General features: G+C 41.4%; 1 protein-coding gene across 3 annotated transcripts in view; it reads left to right on the forward strand.

Annotated features, from left to right (window-relative positions):
- The window catches only part of Mtmr12 (myotubularin related protein 12), a 72,735-nt gene that overhangs the window by 47,719 nt on the left and 3,497 nt on the right, over window positions 1-21,519 (forward strand). Inside the window, exons 8-15 of one of the 3 annotated variants that reach the window (XM_090332091.1) lie at window positions 996-1,071; window positions 6,193-6,299; window positions 7,646-7,770; window positions 11,118-11,196; window positions 12,594-12,664; window positions 14,450-14,622; window positions 17,066-17,233; window positions 18,346-18,507. In XM_090332091.1, the coding sequence (XP_090188217.1) occupies window positions 996-1,071; window positions 6,193-6,299; window positions 7,646-7,770; window positions 11,118-11,196; window positions 12,594-12,664; window positions 14,450-14,622; window positions 17,066-17,233; window positions 18,346-18,507 (961 nt within the window). The remainder of the gene's footprint in view (window positions 1-995; window positions 1,072-6,192; window positions 6,300-7,645; window positions 7,771-11,117; window positions 11,197-12,593; window positions 12,665-14,449; window positions 14,623-17,065; window positions 17,234-18,345; window positions 18,508-21,519) is intronic. The other 2 variants (XM_090332092.1, XM_090332093.1) reach the window with 2 other exon arrangements.

Consider the following 21,519-nt stretch of genomic DNA (forward strand, 5'->3'; position numbering starts at 1 on the left):
TAATCATAGGGCATAACTTAATAGACTTACTAAGAAGATTAAATGAGTATTTCATGTGAAGTATAAAAGCAATCTCTGACTCAATGTTTGTTTTCAGAACATTTGAAAAACCAGGCATTAGTCATATTTTCAAATAGCCTTGGTTTTAGAATTCATCACTCTTCAAGATAGAATTTTCTAATCTTCCCACATATCACCACTTTTTTTTCCAGTCCTGGGGCTTGAACTCAGGGCCTGAGCACTCTCCTTGGGCTTTCTGCAAGGCTAGTATTCTACCATTGAGCCACAGCATCACTTCTGGCTTTTCTATGTATGTGGTACTAAGGAATCGAACCCAAGTCTTCAGGCATGCTAGGCAAGCACTCTACCACTATGCCAAACTCCCAGTCCCCTCTCCCCACTCTTTTTTAAAAATGTATGTTGAGGATCCAGGGCCTTGTACATGCTAGGCAAATTCTCTACTACTGAGCTGTCTCCAGCCGCAACCTCAATTTTGTTACTTTATAGAGGAGGAAACAAATTCAGAAAGGTAGAGAAATTTATCTAGGGAAATGGAACTGTGGCTCAAGTGGTAGAGCTCTAGCTTTGAGCTGAAGAGCTCAGGGACAGCACCCAGGCCCAGAGTTCAAGCCCCATGAAATTTATCTAGAATTGAACAAAAATCAGACACAGGTCTAGGATTTAAATTTAAATTTCTGACTGACTTGATCGAGTATTTTACACAAACTGGGAGATTTCATGCCAGCTTGTTTTTCTTCTTCTTCTTTTTTTTTTTCTGGTGCTGAGGACTGAATGAACGCAAAGGCAAGCCCTTTCCACTGAGCTAAATCAATAACTCTAGCACTTTGTGTGTTGGCCAGGTGGTTTTTCTTAAGAAGGATATATGATCATTTTCATAATGCTTTGCTCAGCTTCCTTGTATTCATTAAAATTGAACTTCCATACATTGTAAATTGAGTGTAGCACTAGAATCTGATGACTTTTCTTTCTTCTAGGTTGCCACCATACTTTGTTATCCCCACCCCCCTTCCTGAGGAAGATGTGCAACGCTTTCAGGGTCATGGCATACCAGTAAGTTCATCTGGAAATGCTAAGAGGCTTTAGTTGCTCACTGGCCCATCCAAGCAAAGTGATCCTACTGCAAGCCCTTGGCTTTGTTATTCAAGAGTTTGTCCTAAGTCCAAGAACAATCCAGAAATAATAGAGACTGCCTAGAGAAGTTTCTTGAATGTGAGATTCCCTGAGGCAGTTTTAAAGTTCTCACAGATTCATTTAAGATTTTAGCATGCCGGGGCGTGGTGGCTCACATCTGTAATCCTAGCTACTTAGGAGGCTGAGATATGAGGATCACCATTCAAAGTCAGCCTGGGCACTAAAGACCTTGAGACTCTTATCTCCATTTAATCACTAGAAAATTTGGAGTGGGGCTGTGGCTCAAGGGCTAGGATAGTAGCCTTGAGCTGAAGAGCTCAGGGATAGTGCCCAGGCCCTGATTTGACCCTTCCCAGTCCCCACATACACACACAAAACATTTTAGCAGTGACATTGAAAAGTTGGAATAAGATTATAGAATTGTTTGCTATTCAAAAGAAACCTGAGTGGTAGGGTTATGATTTAATTGGGCGGGCACTATGTATCTTGGTATAGTGTGATTATTCTTTCTTCCAGAGATAACAAGAATTGCTTCTTAGTTTTCACAGAATACTATGGGATGGAAACCGTATTAAATGTGTCACTGATCAAAGAAACCAAGACCCTGGTAGCCACTCCCATTTCTAATTGGTGACTGGAAGTTGCCAGGCCTCCAGGGAATTTAGTAATGAGTGAGAATTAAAAGTAAATGCTGTGCTGTACACATGGCTTTTTCACAAAAATGATCATTCCCATATGGGAAGAAAGATGGTGAAGCAAGATCACATGCCCAGAAGCTCAAGAGGCAGGAAAGATGTAAAGATGGCCATTACTTTGAACCAGAGATTCTCTGTCTAGTCCAGGGGCAGCTCTTCAGTAGCAGCTCATTTGTTCCATGAGTGAGTAGGGGCCCAATGTTCCCATAGGTCTAGATTTTTTTCATTTTTATTTATATTCTTTATTTTATTATCTTTAGTTACAGTTTATGTATATAATACACCTAATCAATGTTGGCCCTGTCACTGTTCTACCCATCCCACTCATCCCATCTCGTCTCTCAGTTTTCTTAATTTTTTCTTTTTTTTTTTTTCCAGCCCTGGGCTTGAACTCAGGTCCTGAGCACTCTCCTTGGGCTTTCTCAAGGCTAGAGCTCTACCTCTTGAGCAATAGCACCACTTCTGGTTTTGTCTATTTATGTGGTACTGAGGAATTGAACCTGGGTCTTTGTGCATGCTAGGCAATACTCTATCACTAAGCCAAACTCCTGGCCAGTTTTCTTAATTTTGTAGGATATACACTGAATTCTTGACTCCACTCAACCCTACTCCTTGTTCTCTTCATTCATCTACTCCCCTATCTTTTTCCCTATTCCACCACTTTCAAGTACCCATTTCCTGTTGTTTATTTTATTGAACTTTAACTTTGCCTTTCTATTTGAATTCTCCCTTGAATCTATCATATTGCATACCACTCAATGTATTTACTTATATGCATATAAGTTAATTCTGTAGCTTCTACAGGAGGGAAAACATGCAAGCTTTGTGTCTCAATTAACATAATTTTTTCAAGGTCCCTCCCTCCCTCTCTTTCTTTCTTGCCAGTCCTGGGGCTTGAACTCAGAGCCTGGGCACTCTCCTTGGACACTCTTTGCTCAAGGCTAGCATTTTGTCACTTGAGCCACAGTGCCACTTCCAGCTTTTTCAGTGTTGTGGTACTGAGGAATTGAACCCAGAGCTTCGTGCATGTTAGGTAAAGCACTCTACCACTAAGCTACACTTCCAGCCCAGGTCTTTCCATTTCTCTACAAATGATGCAATATCACTTTTTCTAATGGATGAGTAAAATTCTATTGTCTATATTCTGGTCTGATTCCATGCCTTGCCTATGGTAAATAGTGCTCTAAGGAATATGATTGTTTATATTTTCCTATATCTTTGTTTATAACCTTCTGGATAAATGCCCCTGAGTGGAATTGGTGGATCATAGAGTAGTTCTATATTTTATTTTATTAAAGCATTTATTAACATTGATTTTTATATTATATTTCAAATGTCATGTTTAACAAGTATTTAAGAAGGGAAGCTCTGTATACAATCACTGGCACTTAGGTTTTAGAACATAATTAAAATTAAGCATTAATCTATGTAATAAAACATTATGTCTATAGAGTATATAGCCTATCATAGATTTTTATGTCTATGTAGTTATGTTTATAGCTCCAAGACTGTGTATATTTAATTTTTTGAAGACCCAACATATTGCTTTCCAGAGTAGTTGAACAACTTTGCATTCTCACCAATAGCATGTTAAGGTTCCCTTTTGGCTACCAGCATTTGTTATGATTTGTTTTCTCGATAGTGACCATTCTGACTGGACTGAGGTAGAATCTCAGTGTTATTTTGATTTGAATTTCCTTTATGACCAGAGATACTGAACATTTTTTAATGTGTTTATTGGCTATTTTTACTTCTACTTCTGAGAATTCTTTCTCTCATTAACCTGTTTATTAATTTGGTTTTTGTTTTTTAAGCTCCGTTTATATTCTGAATATTAAGCCATTGTCTGATGTAGAGCTTGCAACAAACCTTCCATATTCTAGTCTCTTTAGCTTGTTCGATATTTCTTTGTTGTGCAGAAGTGTTAGTTTGATACAGTTCCATTTAGCAAGTCTATCTTTAGTTTGCTATGCTTCTGGATCTTTGCTGAGAAGGTTTCTACCTGTGCCAAGAGATGTCCTAATGTTTCCCCTACTCCTTGTAATACTTTCATGGTTTCAGGTCTTACAATGAGGTCTTTGATCCATTTTGAATCAATGAGGATACAGGGTGGTAAGATACAAATTCAGTGTTCTGTATGTGGATATCCAGTTTTCCCAGCGCTGTTTGTTGAAGAGGCTATCTTTTGTTCAGCCTATGTTTTTGGCTGTAGGCTTGTGGGTTTATTTCTGGGTCTTCTGTTGTGTTTCATTGGTCTTTGGGCTTGGGATGTGTGTGTGGGGGGGGGATGTTTGATGGAACTTGAGCTCTGGGCCTGGGCGCTGCCCCTGAGCTCTTCAGCTCAAGGCTACCACCCTACTCCTTGAGCCAGGGCGCCATTTCTGGTTTCTAGTAGTTAATTGGAGATAAAAGTCTCACAGACTTTTTAGTGCCTGACTAGCTTTGAACTGTGATCCTTAGATCTCAGCCTCCTGAGTAGCTAGGATTATAGGTGTGAGTGAGTCACTGTGCCTGGCTTCAGGCTTGTTTTTGTACCAGTACCTAGCTATTTTCTTTAATGTAGTTCTGTAGTAGAGTTTGAGGTTTTTTACCTCCAGCACTGCTACCTCTGAGCCTTCATCATTCCATATGACTTCTTGGATTGTTTTCTCTGCTTCTTTGAAGAGTTATGATTTTGATGGATATCACATGAATTTGTAGAGTAGTAGGTCAAGGAAAACACATAAAGGAGATCCAAACAGGCAAGGAAGAAGTAAACTATCCCTGTTTGCAGATGACATGACCCTATATTTAAAAGACATTATAGAAATTTCCCCCAAGCCACTAGAGCTGATCAAAAACTTTGGTAAAGTAGCAAGGTATAAAATTAGTCCATAAAAATCACTAGCTTTTCTATAGTCAAAAATGAAGGTCTGGGGGGCTAGGAGTTTGGCCTAGCATGCTTGCCTAGCATGCACAAAAACCCGGGTTCAACTCCTCGGTACCACATAGAAAAAAGCCAGAGCTCTAGCCTTGGGAAAGTCCAAGGACAGTGCTTGGGCCTTGAGCTCAAGCCCAGGACTGGCAAAAAAAAAAAAGAATCTTTGGGCCGGGAGTTTGGCCTAGTGGTAGAGTGCTTGCCTAGAATTCACGAAGACCCGGGTTCGATTCCTTGGTACCACATATATAGAAAAAAAGCCAGAAGTGGTGCTGAGGCTCAAGTGGTAGAGCTCTAGCCTTGAGAAAGTTCAAGGACAGTTCTCAGACCCTGAGCTCAAACCCAGACTGGCCAAAAAAATTTAAAAAATGAAAAGATAGAGACTGAAGTCAGGAGCATAATTCATTTGCAGTAGTTAAAAAAAAAAAAAGGAAGTAGCGCTATGGCTCAAGGGGTAGCGCTGTACCCTTGAGCTGAAGAGCTCAGGGACAATGCCCAGGCCCAGAGTTCAAGTCCCACACCAAAACAAAACCAAACCTAGGAATTTTTTTGACAAAGGGTTTTAAGGACCTTTATAGTAAAAACTATATAAACTTAAAGAAAGAACTCTAAGAAGACATGAGGAAGTGGGAAAGGCCTTCTACCAAGATAGTGTCTTAGTCATCTCTATGCTCTCACAACCTACTGCAGTGGCTTCCCTGTGTCAGACCCCACTCTACAGTGTTGATGGAGTAGCCACTCTCTTCTGGTGTGTACACTCCATTCATGAGAATTGTGCTCTGCCATCCAGCTAGAGCATGGCTGGTAGAGTCCCATTATAAGTTCTTCAAGTCACTCTGAGCCTCAGTTTTTTGCTTGAAGCAAAGATAGCAACCATACCTATCCCTGTAAACTAGCACATGTAAAATTCTGGACACTTAAGCCATACTCCAATAATAGCTACTGTCCTAATCATGATAATAAAAATAATGTTATCATCATTTAGGTTGTCAGCCCTAAATCCAAGTCAAATGTTAGACCATCGGACTACCTAATCTTTTTTTTTTTCTTTTCTTTTTTTTTTTTGCCAGTCCTAGGCTTTAGCTCAGGGCCTGAGCACTGTCCTTGGACTTTCTCAAGGCTAGAGCTCTACCACTTGATCCTCAGCACCACTTCTGGCTTTTTTCTATGTATGTGGTACCAAGGAATCAAACCCAGGTCTTGAGGCATGCTAGGCAAGCACTCTACCACTAGGCCAAACTCCCAGCCTTTTTTTTTTTTTTTTCTTAGACTGAATCAGTGTTTTTCAATGAGGAAATCCTCTCTGGCTTAAGTATATGCAGCAATTTCTTATTGAAGATACAAATTTCCCTGTCTGAACTTAAATACTAAGCTTACCTGCTCTTTATTGGTTGAGAATATTCCATCTAACATTGTTCCCCTCTGCAGATATGGTGTTGGTCCTACCATAATGGAAGTGCCCTTTTGAAAATGTCAGCACTGCCCAAAGAACAGGATGATGGCATTTTGCAAATCCAGAAGAGCTTCTTGGATGGGTCAGTACTCATTCATTCTACATTTGTTCTTGTCTAGTTCAATTCTTGTTTTTAAGAAATAGGAAACAGTTCTTAGTAGTATATCCATCTCTGTTTGTTCCTTAGGGCTACAGGAATACAAGTCACAGTTATTTTAAAAGGAATCAATATAACAATTATTAGAAATGTCAGCTGCACTGTTTCAGAGATGCATTCTGAAGTATGCATGATGTCTATAATGTTAGCAGCTGCGTAAATCTAGGTCATGGCATATATCATTGTATTAGTCTCTTCTATGTGTTTGAAAATTTTCAAAAGCTGGACACAGTGACTCACACCTGTATTCCCAGCTACTCAGGAGGCTGAGATCTGAGGATCTCAGTTCAAAGCCAGCCCGCACACTAAAAAGACCTTGAGACTCTTATGTTATCTCTAATTAATCACTAGAAAACCAGAAGTGGCACTGTAGCTCAAAGGGTAGGGCAGTAGTAGCCTTGAGCTCAAGAACAAAGGGACAATGCCCAGGCCCAGGGGTAGGGTGGTAGCCTTGAGCTAAAATGCTCAGGGACAGTGCCCAGGCCAAGACTTTAAGCCCCATAACCAACTAAAAGAGAAAGAAAATTTTCAAAATAAATATTTAAGCTAGGTACTGGTGGCTCACTCCTATAATCCTAGTTACTCAGGAGGCTGAGATCTAAGGATTATGGTTCAAAGCTAGCCTGGGCACAAAAGTCTGTGAGAGTCTTACCTTCAATTAACCACTGGAAGTTGTGCTGTGACTTAAAGCGGTAGAGCACTAGCCTTGAGCTGAAGAGCTCAGGGACAATGCCCAGGCCCAGAGTTCAAGCTCCATAACCAACAAAAATAAATAAATTGATTAATTAAATTTTAAAAATCCAAAGTGGATAAATTTTTTTTAAAAAGTCGGCTCTGGAGTTAAATTTTTTGGTTCATATTATGGCTCCTTTCAGTTGAGAAAAAGCTATGTTTCAGTTGACTTGGGGCTGGGCAGTTCTACTCTTTAACCTTTATTTCCAAAGCCTTCGTTTGAGAACACAGTCTTAAAACAGGTTCCTTAGCTGGGCACTGTGGTAGTTCACACCTGTAATCCTAGCTACTCATGAGGTTGAGATCTGAGGATCTCTGTTCAAAGCCAGCCCAGGCACAAAAGTCTGTGTGACTCTTATGTCCAATTAACCATGAGAAGATCGACAAAAAAATAAAAAAAGAAGGGTCCTCATCCATGAAGGGTTTAGTAGAAGGTTCTTTCAGGCCTCTTAACACAGGTCATTGGTGGTACTCAAGAAAAATGAGTAATTGTAAATTAATATTTGTTCTTCTAATCTCTGTTACTTTTTGATGCCTAGAATTTACAAGACCATCCACAGGCCACCCTATGAAATTGTTAAAACTGAAGACCTATCAAGCAACTTCCTATCCTTGCAGGAAATCCAGACTGCATATAGCAAATTTAAGCAGCTATTCCTGATAGGTGAGAAGAATACTGAGCAAACATTTTCTGTCAGATGGGGAAAGACATGCCACATGAATCAGGTGAAAGCCGGTGCCTTTTCCCTGGGCTCCTTTTGATGGTATACAGAGCTTCACAGCCGTGGGGATCTCTGTCATCCAGTGGAAGGTAAAACTGCCGTGCCAGGCTGCCCCTCTCTCCCTCTTCAGGCTTCTTTCCATGGCCTTTTCACTGTTGCAGTGGTCATACAGCTACTCTTCTCTCTTCTTTCTTCTTTCTCTGCTTCCCACACCACCTGGTGGTAAGCATTTTAGTCTTAGTTTTAGTTTAGTTTTTGAACTATGAAGTACAGTACATATAGTCACTGACTTGCCTAATCATTTTTAAAGAGAATGATTGATTTTCCTTAATAGACTCTTTTTCCAGTGTGGAAATAACTTAATTTTTCTTCTGATTAGGCATGTACACTTTCCTAAACTAGAAAAGAATTTCATTTAATCTAAAATGAAAGATACCCATTCCAGCTCCTCCTTTCCTTCCCTCCTTTCCTGTTGCTAACTATTTAGAACTTGAATCACTAAATCATGCTCTGCTACTGGTTGATTCTTCCGGTTGTTGTTATCATCATCATCATCATCATCATCATCATCGCTCGGGTTTGAACTCAAGGCTTTGCCCTTGCTAGGCAGGCACTCTACCACCTGATCCACCTGATCCATTCCCAGACCTATTTTTCTTTTCTTTTTTTTTCTTTTTTTGCCAGTCTTGGGCTTGGGCTCAGGGCCTGAGCACTGTTCTTGGACTTTCTCAAGGCTAGAGCTCTACCACTTGAGCCTCAGCACCACTTCCAGCTTTTTTTCTATGTATGTGGTACCGAGGAATCGAACCCGGGTATTCACGCATGCTAGGCAAGCACTCTACCACTAGGCCAAACTCCCGGCCCTAGACCTATTTTTCTATAATTATTATTTCAGTCCCAGGGCTTATACTCAGGGCCTGAACACCGTCCTTGGGCTTCTCAAGGCTAGAGCTCTACCACTTGAGCCACAGCACCACTTCCAGCTTTTTCTATGTATGTGATACTGAGGAATGGAACCAGGGTCTTCGTGCATGCTAGGCAAGCACTCTACCACTAGGCCTATAATTAGTTTTTCAAGTAGAGTTTTACATTTATCCATACTGCAATCCTGGGATGACTAGATACTGATACTTCTATTTTGTGTTTGTCACAATAGCTTTGATGACAGATGCATGCCATCAGCTCAGTTTTTTTTTCCTTTTAATTGTTGAGGCAAAGTCTTAAGTGCTTTTTACCTGAACTGTCCTTGAACCATGATCCACTTGATCATAGCCTTCCAAATAATTCTTATTACCAGTATGAACCACTGCATCTAGCTTAATTCTTCTCATTCTTCTCTCTCTCTCTCTCTCTCTCTCTATCTCTATCTCTATCTCTATCTCTATCTCTCTCTATCTCTCTATCTCCTTTTCTTTTTTTTTTCCCCTAATCTCAGAGCCTGAGCACTGTTCCTGGGCTTTCTCAAGGCCTAGTGCTCTACCACTTGAGGTGTAGCACCACTTCCGTTTTTTTTCTATGTATGTGGTACCAAGGAATGGAACCCAGGTCTTTGTGCATGCTAGGTAAGCACTCTTACCACTAGGCCAAACACTGGTCCCTCTTTCTGTCTTTCTTTACTTGGGTTTCCTAGGCTTTGAGCAGGTATTTTACTACTTCAGCCATTTCTAGCTCAATTCTTTTTTTTTTTTTCTACACCTATATAGAGCTATATTTTGCCCAAGCCCAATTCTTGCCCCAAATTCTTCTTATTCTTGAATGAGTCTTTTCTATGAGGTTTTGTCATGCTTATAGTTAACTTTTCCTAACCTGGAAATTTTAGCCTAATAAATTCTTAATTATTTTAGGGTTCTTATCTGACATTTATTTCCTCTGTATATACTATGTCAAGCACGAGTGATTAAAAACAAAAGGAATATGAAGCCAAGCACTGCTGGCTCATACCTGTAATAATAGCTACTTGAGAGGTTAGGATCTAAATGAGTGAGGTTCAAAGCCAACCTGCATAGAAAAGTACACTAGACTCCATCTCCAGCTAATGCTAGACTGAAGGTGTGTTTCAGGTAGTAGAATGGCAGCTAAGCAAGCAAGCTGAGCAAGTATAGGATCCTAAATTCAAGCCCTGATATTGGTAGGGGGAAAAAGTGAATGTGACACAAAAAGCTATGCTCTTGCAAAGGAAACAGAGCATATGACTATGAAAGTGTTGGGATACTTACTACAAAAGATGGATTGGTAAGAAATAGGTACAGGAGAAAAGACAATCTTAGTATTTAATCCTGAACTTTGATTCTAGAGATGTGTTTTATTTTAATCATCCAAGATTTCTGGGTATCTCTTTTATTGATAGGAATTATTATTATTATTATTATTATTATTATTATTATTATTTTGAGATGAGGCCCTATTGTATTATCTCCATTGTTCTCTAACTCCTGGGCTCAAATGATCTCCCTGCTTCAATCCTCCCAAGTAGCCCGATACTCTACCCAATTAGTTTGAAACTTTTAAATTAATAGTTTTGTAAAATTCAAAGAGGACACACAAGTTGCATGAACTCATACTTGTGCCTCTAAGTTGGTGGACACACTACACTATATAACTATATAAACATTCTGTCTCAAAAAGGAGACAAAAAAGCCAGGCATGGTGGCTCACACCTTAGGGTGGAGACAAGGAGGGTCACAGTTTACAGTTTGCAGGCCAGCCTAGCCGAAGTCCTCCAGACCTCATCTCAACAATAAAAAGCTGGTGTCATCCTCCCAGCTGTGCAGGGAGTGGAAGGAGGAAGATCCTGATCTAGGCCAGTCTGGCCATAAATACAAGAACCTCTTTGAAAAACAAGTAAAAGCAAAGAAGGACTGGAGGTGTGGTTCAAGTGGCAGAGTTCCTTTCTAGCAAGTATAAGGCCCTGAGTTTAAATCCCAAGACCACCAAAAGAAGAGTCTTAGGCTTTGGTGGCATCTTCGCTGGTTGCATCTTCCCTTTCTAGCAATAATAGCAGCCTTGATGGTTTTCTTCCTCAAATATGTTGAATTACAACATAGACCATAGCCAGGCAACTCTTCTTTCAGTAATAAAGACCTCTTTCACTGCTGTACCCTTCCAGAGATGTATAGTTCCAAAACCATTTCAGTGCAGGTTAAAGTTTTGAAATGCTCTTTGCTTAAATTGGTGGAGTGTGTGGCTCCTGCAGGCTCCCTCTGATCTGTACTGCACAGTGTAGTATCTGAGCATCTTTTTTGCAAGGGTGTCCGTGAACAGCAACCTGATGTCTCTTTTTCTTTTCCAGATAACAGTACTGAATTTTGGGACACAGATATAAAGTGGTTTTCTCTCCTAGAAAGCAGCAGCTGGCTTGACATCATCAGGTATTTATTTCAAACCATTGTTTTACTCATAAATTATACAAGGTTTCATTCAGAATAGAGCAAGTTGACACATAATTGATGTTCCAGAGTGAAATATTCTTTTGCTTGCAAGCTTATAAAATTTTATTGAAGGCCATAAAAATGACAGGGATAAATCGATAGTCACCCATAGTTCTGGATGACAGGAATCAGTGTTATGATGACAATGTCCACCAACATCCCTTTTTTGGGGGTGGAGGGGGCAGTTCTGGGGCTTGAACTCATGGCATAGGCTCTGTCCCTGCACCTCTCTGTGCTCAAGGCTAGTACTCTACCACTTAAGCTACAGCGCCACTTTCAGCTTTTTCTATTTCTGTAGTACTGAGGAATTGGACCCAGGGCTTCATGCGTGCTGGGCAAGCATTCTACCAGTAAGCCACATTCCTGGACCCCACCAATTTCATAAATGTCTGTTTTCTTTTGTTGTTGCCAGTTACTGGGGTCTTGGACTCAGGACTTGTGCTTTGGACTAACATTCTTCTACCTGGGTCACATTTCCACTTCAGTCCATTTTCTTTTTAAGAATCTCTTTTTTATATCTTTCTTGCCTAGTTATTTCCTGCTGCCTATTAATTTTTTTCTGAAAATCTTTAATATTCTCTTGTACCAAACTCCAGAGTTAAATATTCTTAGATCATTTCTCTACTTAGAGCCCAGGCAGATTGTATATTTACTATTTATTACTTCTTTGCATATGTGGTAGGAATTTGCCAATTTACTACCTGTTTATAAGGCAATATAATCTGTATATAAGACATTTCAAGACTAAAGTTTAGGGTTTAATAACTCCAAACTGTAATTGAGGCAGGACTGCTGGCCTTCAGGTGAAAAGGAGATAAAATATAGGAAATTGATTGTTTACTAACTACCTTACTAAATTTTGTGCACTATATGTATTCCAGCACCCAGAAAAGTCAGTTTCTAGTAGGCAAAATAGTTAATGTCTCTTAGTATCTGACTAGTATACACTGTGATTATTTTCCATTCTGGAGGATTTTAGCATAAAAACTACTGCTGGGTACAGTGGCTCATGCCTGTAATCCTAGATACTCAGGGGGCTGTGATCTGAGGATCGCAGTTGAAAGCCAGCCTGGGCACTTAAAGACAGAGCGGGAAACTATTACCTCCAATTAACCTCTAGAAAATGGGAAATAGGGCTGTGCTCCAGGAGCAGGGTTGTAGCCTTGAGTTGAAGAGCTCAGGGATAGCACCCAGGCCCAGAGTTCAAGCCCCATGACTCACCACAACCAACCAACCAACCAACCAACCAACAAACAAAAAAACTACCTCTGAACTTACTGTTTATGGTACTAAGTCCACAAACTAATGCCATTTTTTCTTGCCTTTTTCCTGTTTAGGCGTTGCCTGAAAAAAGCAATAGAAATTACAGAATGTCTCGAAGCACAAAATATGAATGTTCTTCTTTTAGGTAATATATTTAAGACATAAAGGATGCCTCCCATTTTTTTTCACTTTAGATTCAATTTTTTGTACATGTAACTTACTGGAACTGGAATTGTTGCATAAAGAGAGCAAATGAGTATGGAAATCTTCTCCATTCCTTTCTTTTCAACCTGGCAATCCCTTGCCTTGGATTTCAGTATTACAGTTGAAAATAAAATTCTTTCTCTTGGAACTTGGCAGTACTGTTGTGGCCCAAGAAGGAATTGTTTGGTATCTTTAGCAAAGCTCACTTTTCTTTTTTTATTTTTAAATGGAAACTGTCAGCATCTTATCACAAGCATTGATGCCAAAAAAACAAAAAACTAATACTGCAAACTCAGATTTTTTTATAAGTTCATTCTACTTTCCAATTTATACAGTTTTGTATCACACTAGTTCTCATGCATTTCTCTGCAATTACTCAGTATGGCTTCTTTGGGATCATTTGAGTCATCCTAACATACAAAGCCTGAAATTCATATTATTTGGGGATTGGGGATTGTTTTATGTTCTAGTGATTTTAAGCATAAATTCAGGGCTTCAGAGAGAATCTTAAACTCTTAAGATAGCCGGGTAGAGGAAGACTGAGTTTGAGGCCAGCCTGGGCAAAGTTAGCATGCGTGCTAGGCAACCATTCTACCACTGAGCCATATTCTCAGGCCCTATCAAATCTCTATAAATATCTCATTTTCCTTTTGTTGTTGTGGCCCGTTACTGAATCTTGGACTCAGGGACTTGTAGTGTGGACTAGCACTCTACTACCTGGGTCACACCTCCACTTCTGTCCATTTTCTCCGCCTTCTCCTCTTCCTCCTCCTTTTCCTCCTCTTCCCCCTCCTCCTTCTATCCTAGGGTTTGAACTCAGGGCCTGAGCACTGTCCTTGGACTTTTTTCTCAAGGCTAGAGCTCTACCACTTGAGCCATCACTACTGTGGTACTGAAGAATGTCTTCATAGAAAAAGCCAGAAATGGTGCTGTGGCTCAAGTGGTGGAGCTCTAGCCTTGAGAAAGTCCAAGGACAGTGCTCAGGCCCTGAGTTCAAGGCCCAGGACTGGCAAAAACAAAAACAACAACAAAAACAAAAATGGTAACTGAAAAGACAGACATCTGCCCTAGCTGTGTCTTTATTTTCTCTGAGTCCTGAGTGTTAAATAAGTATATTAATAGGCTTTTACCACGTAGGTTTTATGAAGCGCATTCCAGGTGGGCACATAAAAGCAGACCTAGGAGAATTTCTCCTGTAGACCAGTCAGGAAAAAGCAAGTGCATCCATGCTCCTCAAACAAAAAGGGCTCAAAAACGTGATCATGTTAATAAAATCCCCAAACAAACTCTGCACAGCAGAGTTAGTGGAGGATTAAGAATGGAGCTCAGAGGTATGAGAAGCAACTGAGCCTCGGAACAGTGTCCAGTGTGAGGCTTGAATTCAGGAGGCAGGAATTTCCACTTGCATGGCAGCTGTCAGGTTGTCATATGTATGACTTCACTCTCATTGTATGGCATATCTAGATGCCTGAGGACTGTAGTGGATTTCAGTGAATATATCCATATTGAACACTATCATATAACAGAACCTGCCCTAGACAGGCTAGAAGCAGTGCGTCTGGCTCTAAAAATTCGCTTTTGTTCCACTGGTCCCTGCCTGCAGAGAATAAGAGCTTAGTACTGCATCTCAGTGTTGGGAACCTACCTTAACCTGTGCATATGAGAGCACTGCAGCTCTAACACTTTCTGCCCTTTTTCCTTTTGGCACCGATACGGGGCCTCCCAGAGGAGAATGCCTCCGACCTCTGCTGTCTCCTTTCCTCTCTGGTGCAAGTAATGATGGATCCCCACTGTCGAACCAGGACTGGTTTCCAGAGCCTTGTACAAAAGGAGTGGGTCATGGGTGGCCACTGTTTCTTGGATCGTTGCAACCATCTCCACCAGAATGACAAAGAAGAGGTGAGTTTCCTCACGGCAAACTGCCTAGTCTAGTGCAGAACCTCTCAGTACCAGTCCTCAGATATGGGATCTCTGCTTGCAATGTGCATGTTTCATTGCAGAGGAGTGTGACTCATTTGAGTTTGATTTTGAATGCTGTAAGTAGCATTGAAAGCTTTCCTGGGGGATAAAAGTATTATAACAATGTGTTATGTCTTCTAAGTTACATCACTAACTGTATGCATTTATTTCATAGTGGAAGTAGTATTTTTTTTTTTTTGCGAGTCCTGGGGCTTGAAGTCAGGGCCTGGACACTGCCCTTGAGCTTTCTCGAAGCTATAGCTCTACCACTTGAGCCACAGCGCTACTTCCAGCTTTTTCTATGTATGTGGTACCAAGGAATCGAACCCAGGGCTTCATGTATGCTAGGCAAGCACTCTACCAGTAGGCCATATTCCCAGCCAGTAGTATTTGTTTTGTGCCACTTAAATGTAAAGTAATCCAAAATGTTGGAGGCAGATCCCAACACATTCTGCAACATTAAAATGAAAATGGACAGGAAAATGAAAATGAACCCACTGTTAGTACAACTTGTGTTCTTCATGGAATCAACATATCTGTCTGTGGTGCAGAACAGCTTGGCACAAATACTATGTGCTAATAAAGACCTGTGATCTCTGGGGAGACCCAGGCTTCTGTTATTAGGCCAGCTGATGTCTTTCAGGCCTAACCTATACTCCTCAGTATGCCACTGAGCTGTATAGAGCTTGGTGTTTTAGGCTTGGAAAGGGCTTAGAGGAATAATGTAAAAAGTGATGGTATTTATGAAGCATGATAAGCTGAAAGAGATGACACTGTCCAGAGAGGGGTGTGATTTTATATATCTGTAGAAAAGCAGTGGATCTAGTGGGAAAAGAGGCCAAGAGAAGCTTGATTTGTTTACCCACCTCTCGGAAGAGCGTTTATGATTCCAAGCTATTTCCCTGACTGTACAACACACATTCACACATTCTGTGTTCTGTTTAATGATATATGTGGTGTGAAGTAGAATTATGGTATGAATGGTTTTTAGCATCTCAGCTCTGACATATCAAAGTTTTAAAGGAAGAGCACTAGCCAATAAGCAAAAGCATCAGGTACTGAGTTTGAGTCCCAGTCTCAGACTTAATAAAAAAAAGTTTTAAAGGAAAACTTGGTGCTCTGGTTTATAATATAATGAAGCAACACTGGTTTTCTATGCAAGAACTTGCAGTCCTAGTTCCTCTGTCTTCCCAGTTTCATATACAATCTCAGCATCCCCAATCTTCTCAAGGGAGACACTGTCACATAGCTTGTTTTGCCTACCTGGCACAATTACTGGGAGTAAGGCGGAGAGGAGAAGGATAAATGCTTTGTAAATGATTACATACCTTTAAACCACTGTCTCTGATAATAAAGGGCTTGCATGGGTGGCTAATATTCGTGGTTAATAAAGGTTAAAAAAAAAAATGTGAGGTGGGCTGGGAGTCTGGCCTAGTGGTAGAGTACTTACCTTGCATGCATGCATAGTCAGGTTCAATTCCTTGGTACTACATATATAGAAAAAGCCAGAAGTGGTGCTGTGACTCAAGTGGCAGAGCTCTAACCTTACGAAAGCCCAAGGACAGTGTTCAGGCCCTGAGTTCAAGCCCCAGGACTGGTTAAAAAAATATGAGGGCTGGGAGCATGGCCTTGTAATAAGAGAGCTTGCCTAGCATGCACGAAGCCCTGGGTTTGATTCCTCGGCACCACATGCACAGAAAAAGCCAGAAGTGGCACTGTGGCTCAAGTAGCAGAGCACTAGCCTTGAGCAAAAACTGTCCAAGGACAGTGCCCAGGCCCTGAGTTCAAGCCCTGGAACTGGCAACAACAACAACAACAACAACAAAAAAAGTGAAAACATGTTAGGAACTTATTCTTGCTACTTTTGCTTCTTTCCTTCTTCTGTCTTTGGAACCCTCACTGGGAAGGGAGAGAAAGAGAGGCTTCTCAGCAGTAGAATGGCTGCTCCCTCCAAACACACACACACACACACACACACGCAAAGTCTAAAGTAATCATCACTAAGTAGTATTTACTATTGATAAAAATAGAATTCTTTTGATAAGAATACAGTTCTGCTAATTGAAGCTTCAGTGTTACTGTTCTCTGTCATCAAAATCAATCATCTGTGAATTCTGACCCATAAGAAAGTTTACATATTTCATCTTGGCAATGTCTTTGACACTGGTAAGTGCTCACAGTTACTGGCATGAACATGTGGCCTCAATTGAGCATTTGTCATTCATTTGTTTATCTCTTGGAATGGGATTGCGTTGTGTGCTTCCTAGAGAAGGATGGGCTCAGGTGGCTGCTCCACAGCTCCTGAGCTGGCTGTCCACTGAGCTCAAGCAGCTTGCACTGGGCGTAGTGCCTGAAGAATAATGTGGATCTTGTTTTCACATAGGTTCCTGTGTTCCTGCTTTTCTTAGATTGTATCTGGCAGCTGGTACACCAGCATACCCCAGCATTTGAATTCACCGAGACTTATCTGACTGTCTTGTCAGATAGCCTGTACATACCTATTTTTAGCACCTTCTTCTTCAATTCACCTCATCAAAAAGACACTAACATGGTAAGAGTGCCTCTGAAAAACCTATGTGTCAAAGATGTTGCATCTTACAGACTTTCCTTAGATATTTTTCTTAGATACTTTCCTTGTGTTCATATCTGGAAAACTTTTTAACCTTTACAACACCTTCTGGGATGTGTATTATCTCTGAAGAAGGTGAGATACAAAGACCAACAATATCAAGGCCAACAGTAAATATTTGATCTGGAAGCCAGTATTAGGGTTGGAAGATTAAGCCAAATTTAAAGCTATCTTTTTTTTTTTTTTTTTTGTCATGAGGCTTGAACTCTGGCCTGGGCGCTGACCTTGAGCTCTTCAGCTTAAGGCTACTACCCTACCCTTGAGCCACAGCCCCACTTCCTGTTTTCTAGTAGAGATAAGAATTTCTTGGCTTTGTATTGTATTGCCTGGGCTGGCTTTGGACCTTGATCCTCAGATCTCAGCCTCCTGAGTAGCTAGGATTACAGGCGTGAGCCACTGCGCCCTGCAAAGCTATCCTTTTAGAAGACAGATCAGCTGTCCTCTCTTTCCATTAGCTTGGTGCCTGGAGTTATGCTGTGATGAGAATGGACCATCAGCAGGACAAGAAGCCAGGCTTTGACTGGGCTTGTAAAGGCCATTCCTCCAGAGCCTCTTTTCCAGAGAATAAACCTGGAAATTGAGCTCAGTACTTCTCCTGACCTCAGGGCTTTCTTGAATTGATAAGATTCTCAAATCGAACAGTAACGTGTGAGCAACTGAACTTGGACTTTTATTCCTCAGACCTGTAGGTCATCAGCTTCATGACCAGCAGTTCACTTCCTTTTTCCGAGCCTCAGTTTCCTTTATATAACATTGGAAAGAATAGTGGTTACCTCAGAAGCTTGTGAAAGTGTTCAGCTCAGTGGCTGACTTGTGGTCCACTGAAAACAAGCATTGTTCCCCTCATCCTCTTCTCCCCATGAAGACTGGTGAGTCACCATTGGCAGCCTCAGCTTTGGAAAATGACATGCCAGGGAGCACTCAAAAGTCTTAAGCAGGGCAGGAGCACATTCCTGGTGCCTGTTTCTGAGAATATGTGTTTGTTCTCCCCACCGCTCCCTGGAAGCCATGGTGACCTGTGTTTTTTTTGGCAGGGTAGGGAAAGCCTGGATACACAAAGCAAGCCTTTGACTCTGCTCACCGTGTGGGATTGGTCTGTGCAGTTTGAACCCAAAGCCCAGACATTGCTTAGAAACCCTCTCTATGCAGAAAAGCCAAAGCCGGACAAAGGCCCACGGAAAGGAATGCGTTTCAAAGTAAGATGTCTGTGTCTAACCCCAATTCATCTTCCTCATCACCTGACTCCATGTGTATAAAGATAAAAAGTGTTCCTTACGATTTTTGTCAGCCAATGTATATTTTTTTACCTTTTAAAATTGTATAAAGTGGGACTGGGAGTTTGGCCTCGTGATAGAGTGCTTGCCTAGCATGCACAAAGACCCAGGTTCGATTCCTTGGTACCATATACATAGAAAAGGCAAAAGTGGTGCTGTGGCTCAAGTGGAAGAGAGCTAGTTTTGAGGAAAGCCCAAGAACAGTACTCAGACCCTGAGTTCATGCCCAAGAACTGGCAAAAAAAAAAAATTGTGTGAAGTCATGATTGATTGATGATGGTCAGCTTGTGGTCCATTAGAAGAGCTCTACTTTGAACAAATCAGCCTTTAACCTGGGGAGTCATGGTTGCTGAGTGTCTATGAGGATACTGCCATCATCCTGCCTCATAGTGTTTTGCTTCTGACCTTGCCTTGTGGCTGCTTAGTAGAAGAAAGGGAGCAGTAATCCTGTAGGGTTTACTCGGTGTATGCCAGTTCAGGTATTATACAGTAAGACTATAATCCAGGAGTTGGCAAGCTTCTTCTGTGAAAGGCCATATAGTCTCTTATAGCTAAACACTCCACTGCTATGGCACAGAAGTGGCCTTGGGCAGTATGCAGACCCAGGGTGACTGTTCCATTTTTACAAATAGGAGCTATGCTACATTTGGCCATGGCCCAATCCATGCTTTAAGCCGCAGGTATCAAATCCTGATTTCTTTTTTCTTTTTTTTTTAAAATATTTTTTATTGTAATTAATAAAAGGGTTACATGATATTTGCCAGATAGAAGGTGCATTAATTCACATATATTGATACCTTTTCACATGTCTTGGTCCCCATTACCCTCTCCCCCCACCCCCACCCTCATCTTGTTTTTCCCCCTTCCCTATCCAATTTCAAATAACCAAATACAAATATATCCAATATGATTTCTTTTTTTTGTTGTTGTTATTTTTGTTTGATGATACTAGGGTTAAAACTCTGGACCTTACACTTGTTTAGCTCACTTGCTCAGCTGCCGTTCCATGACCTGAACCACACCACTGGCTCTGTTTTTTTGCTAGTTAATTGAGATGGAGTCTCTAAGGCTTTTCTGCTTGGACTAGCTCCAAACTAAAACCTTCTTAGATCTCAGCCTCCTTTATAGTAAGGATTTCACGTGTGGGCCACCAGCTACAAATACCAAATCTTTATTTTCCTTGCAGATAGTTGTTCCTGGTTGTACCCCAAGTGCCCTAACTGATTACTTAGCAGCATTTTCCAGTTCTATCTCCTGGCCTGGAATTTCTCTACCATTGTGCTTCCTTCCTGTCCTGCTCCAGGGAGGGGTTCTATGGAGCCTGGTCAGCTCTGGTGTGGGAGGTGGTTCTATTCTAGAGGCAGGAAGACTGACACAAATGAGCTAAAGCTGAGCAATGCCTTTGTTATTGCCTGTGCCCGCAGTGACAAGGAACTGCTGCTTCACTGCCTTAGATGTCTTCTGGACAAGAGCTGTTTCCTTCTTGGGTTCAATCTCCTTTCTGTTAGTTTGTCCTGCACTGCTGAGCCCTGGAGCAAGTGAGACAGAGCTCAACTTTTCTCCCACGTGCTGTGCCCCCTGGTGGCTGCCTGCACATTTCTCAAAAGGGCTGAGCTGGGACTGATTAATTGCTTGGTACCCATGGGGCCAGGAACCTCCAAGATAGCTAGGGCTGTCTTGAAGGGAGAGAACTAAGGCTCTGCCATCTTAGAATGGATTTCATTTCCCTACTTATCCCATTTTTGTAGTTGTCCTTCTTAAAGACAGTCACAGATGCTGACAGCTTCCAGCAGGTTTGGCGAGAAAGATGGAAGCTAAAGGACTGGAAAATTTCAGGTTGAGGGAAATAAAGCGGAGTTGGGACTGGGCAGCAAAGCACATGAAACTTTGGTGAGAAAATCAGGTGAACTAAGTGGGCATAGCCCTGAAGAATAGGCAGAGACTAAGCAGCTCGAGGTACTATAGCTCCCTGCATTGCCCCCTGTAGATAGGTAGCGTGCACTCGGTGTGCAGCGGTAGCTCAGCTGTAGCTGCAGGCCTCAGCCAGGCTCTGGGTATGTCACTGCTCCCACCATGGTCCATCTCAGATGTCTCATTCACTGAGGAGATTGGGAGATGACCAGTAGAGTTCAGTTAAGAGACCAGGTTCTGAAGCCAGGCTGTGTTCAAAATTGTCCTTGGCTCTTAGTGGCTAGTGCATTAGGTAGATTATTTCGCCTCTGAGCCTTAGTTTTCTCATTTGTAAAATCAAGCAATAAGAGAGACATTGGGAATTTTGTATGTATGTAAAGCGCTGAGCACATACCCCACCAGGCAGTGAACACTCATGACAGTTGCATTTCCTGTGCATTCTCTAATCCCATTCCTGCCTATCCCACCATGATCATTGATGAGAAGCCCCTGGCCCTGGCCTTCACCTTTCCTGACCCTGGGCAGGAAGTCAAAAGTCCTGTTATCTCTGAGTTGTTAACTTTGCTTTGTGATTTATAGTGCTATTTTTCCATATTCTATAACAGAAATAGTTCCATTATAAAAACGTTACTGGCAGAAACACATTAGAAAATTATAGAACTAGAGCTTGGAAATAATTGCTTTATCACTTCAAATGGACCTCTTATGAGAACAAGAGTTGGGGACATGCATCTCTTTCCCACATTTTCTACCATCCTCTTGTTCAGAGGACCCCACACCTTCTGATCACAGGTCCCTTACTGTGTGCCCCAAAATACAGTACTTTGCTTTGCTGAAGAGAGAATTACCACAGAGTAAAAAAATATTAAATGTTCTTACAGTTTCTATTCCACACAGATAAGAATATTTGGCCTAGGAGCTGTGGGAGTGTGGCTTAACGGTAGAGTGTTTGCCTAACATGCATGAAGCCCTGGGTCTGATTCCTATGCATAAACAGAAAAAGCCGGAAATGGTGCTGTGGTG

Source organism: Megascapheus bottae, chromosome 4, assembly GCF_031878675.1.
Source record: "Megascapheus bottae isolate mThoBot1 chromosome 4, mThoBot2.hap1, whole genome shotgun sequence".
Lineage (NCBI taxonomy): Eukaryota > Metazoa > Chordata > Mammalia > Rodentia > Geomyidae > Megascapheus > Megascapheus bottae.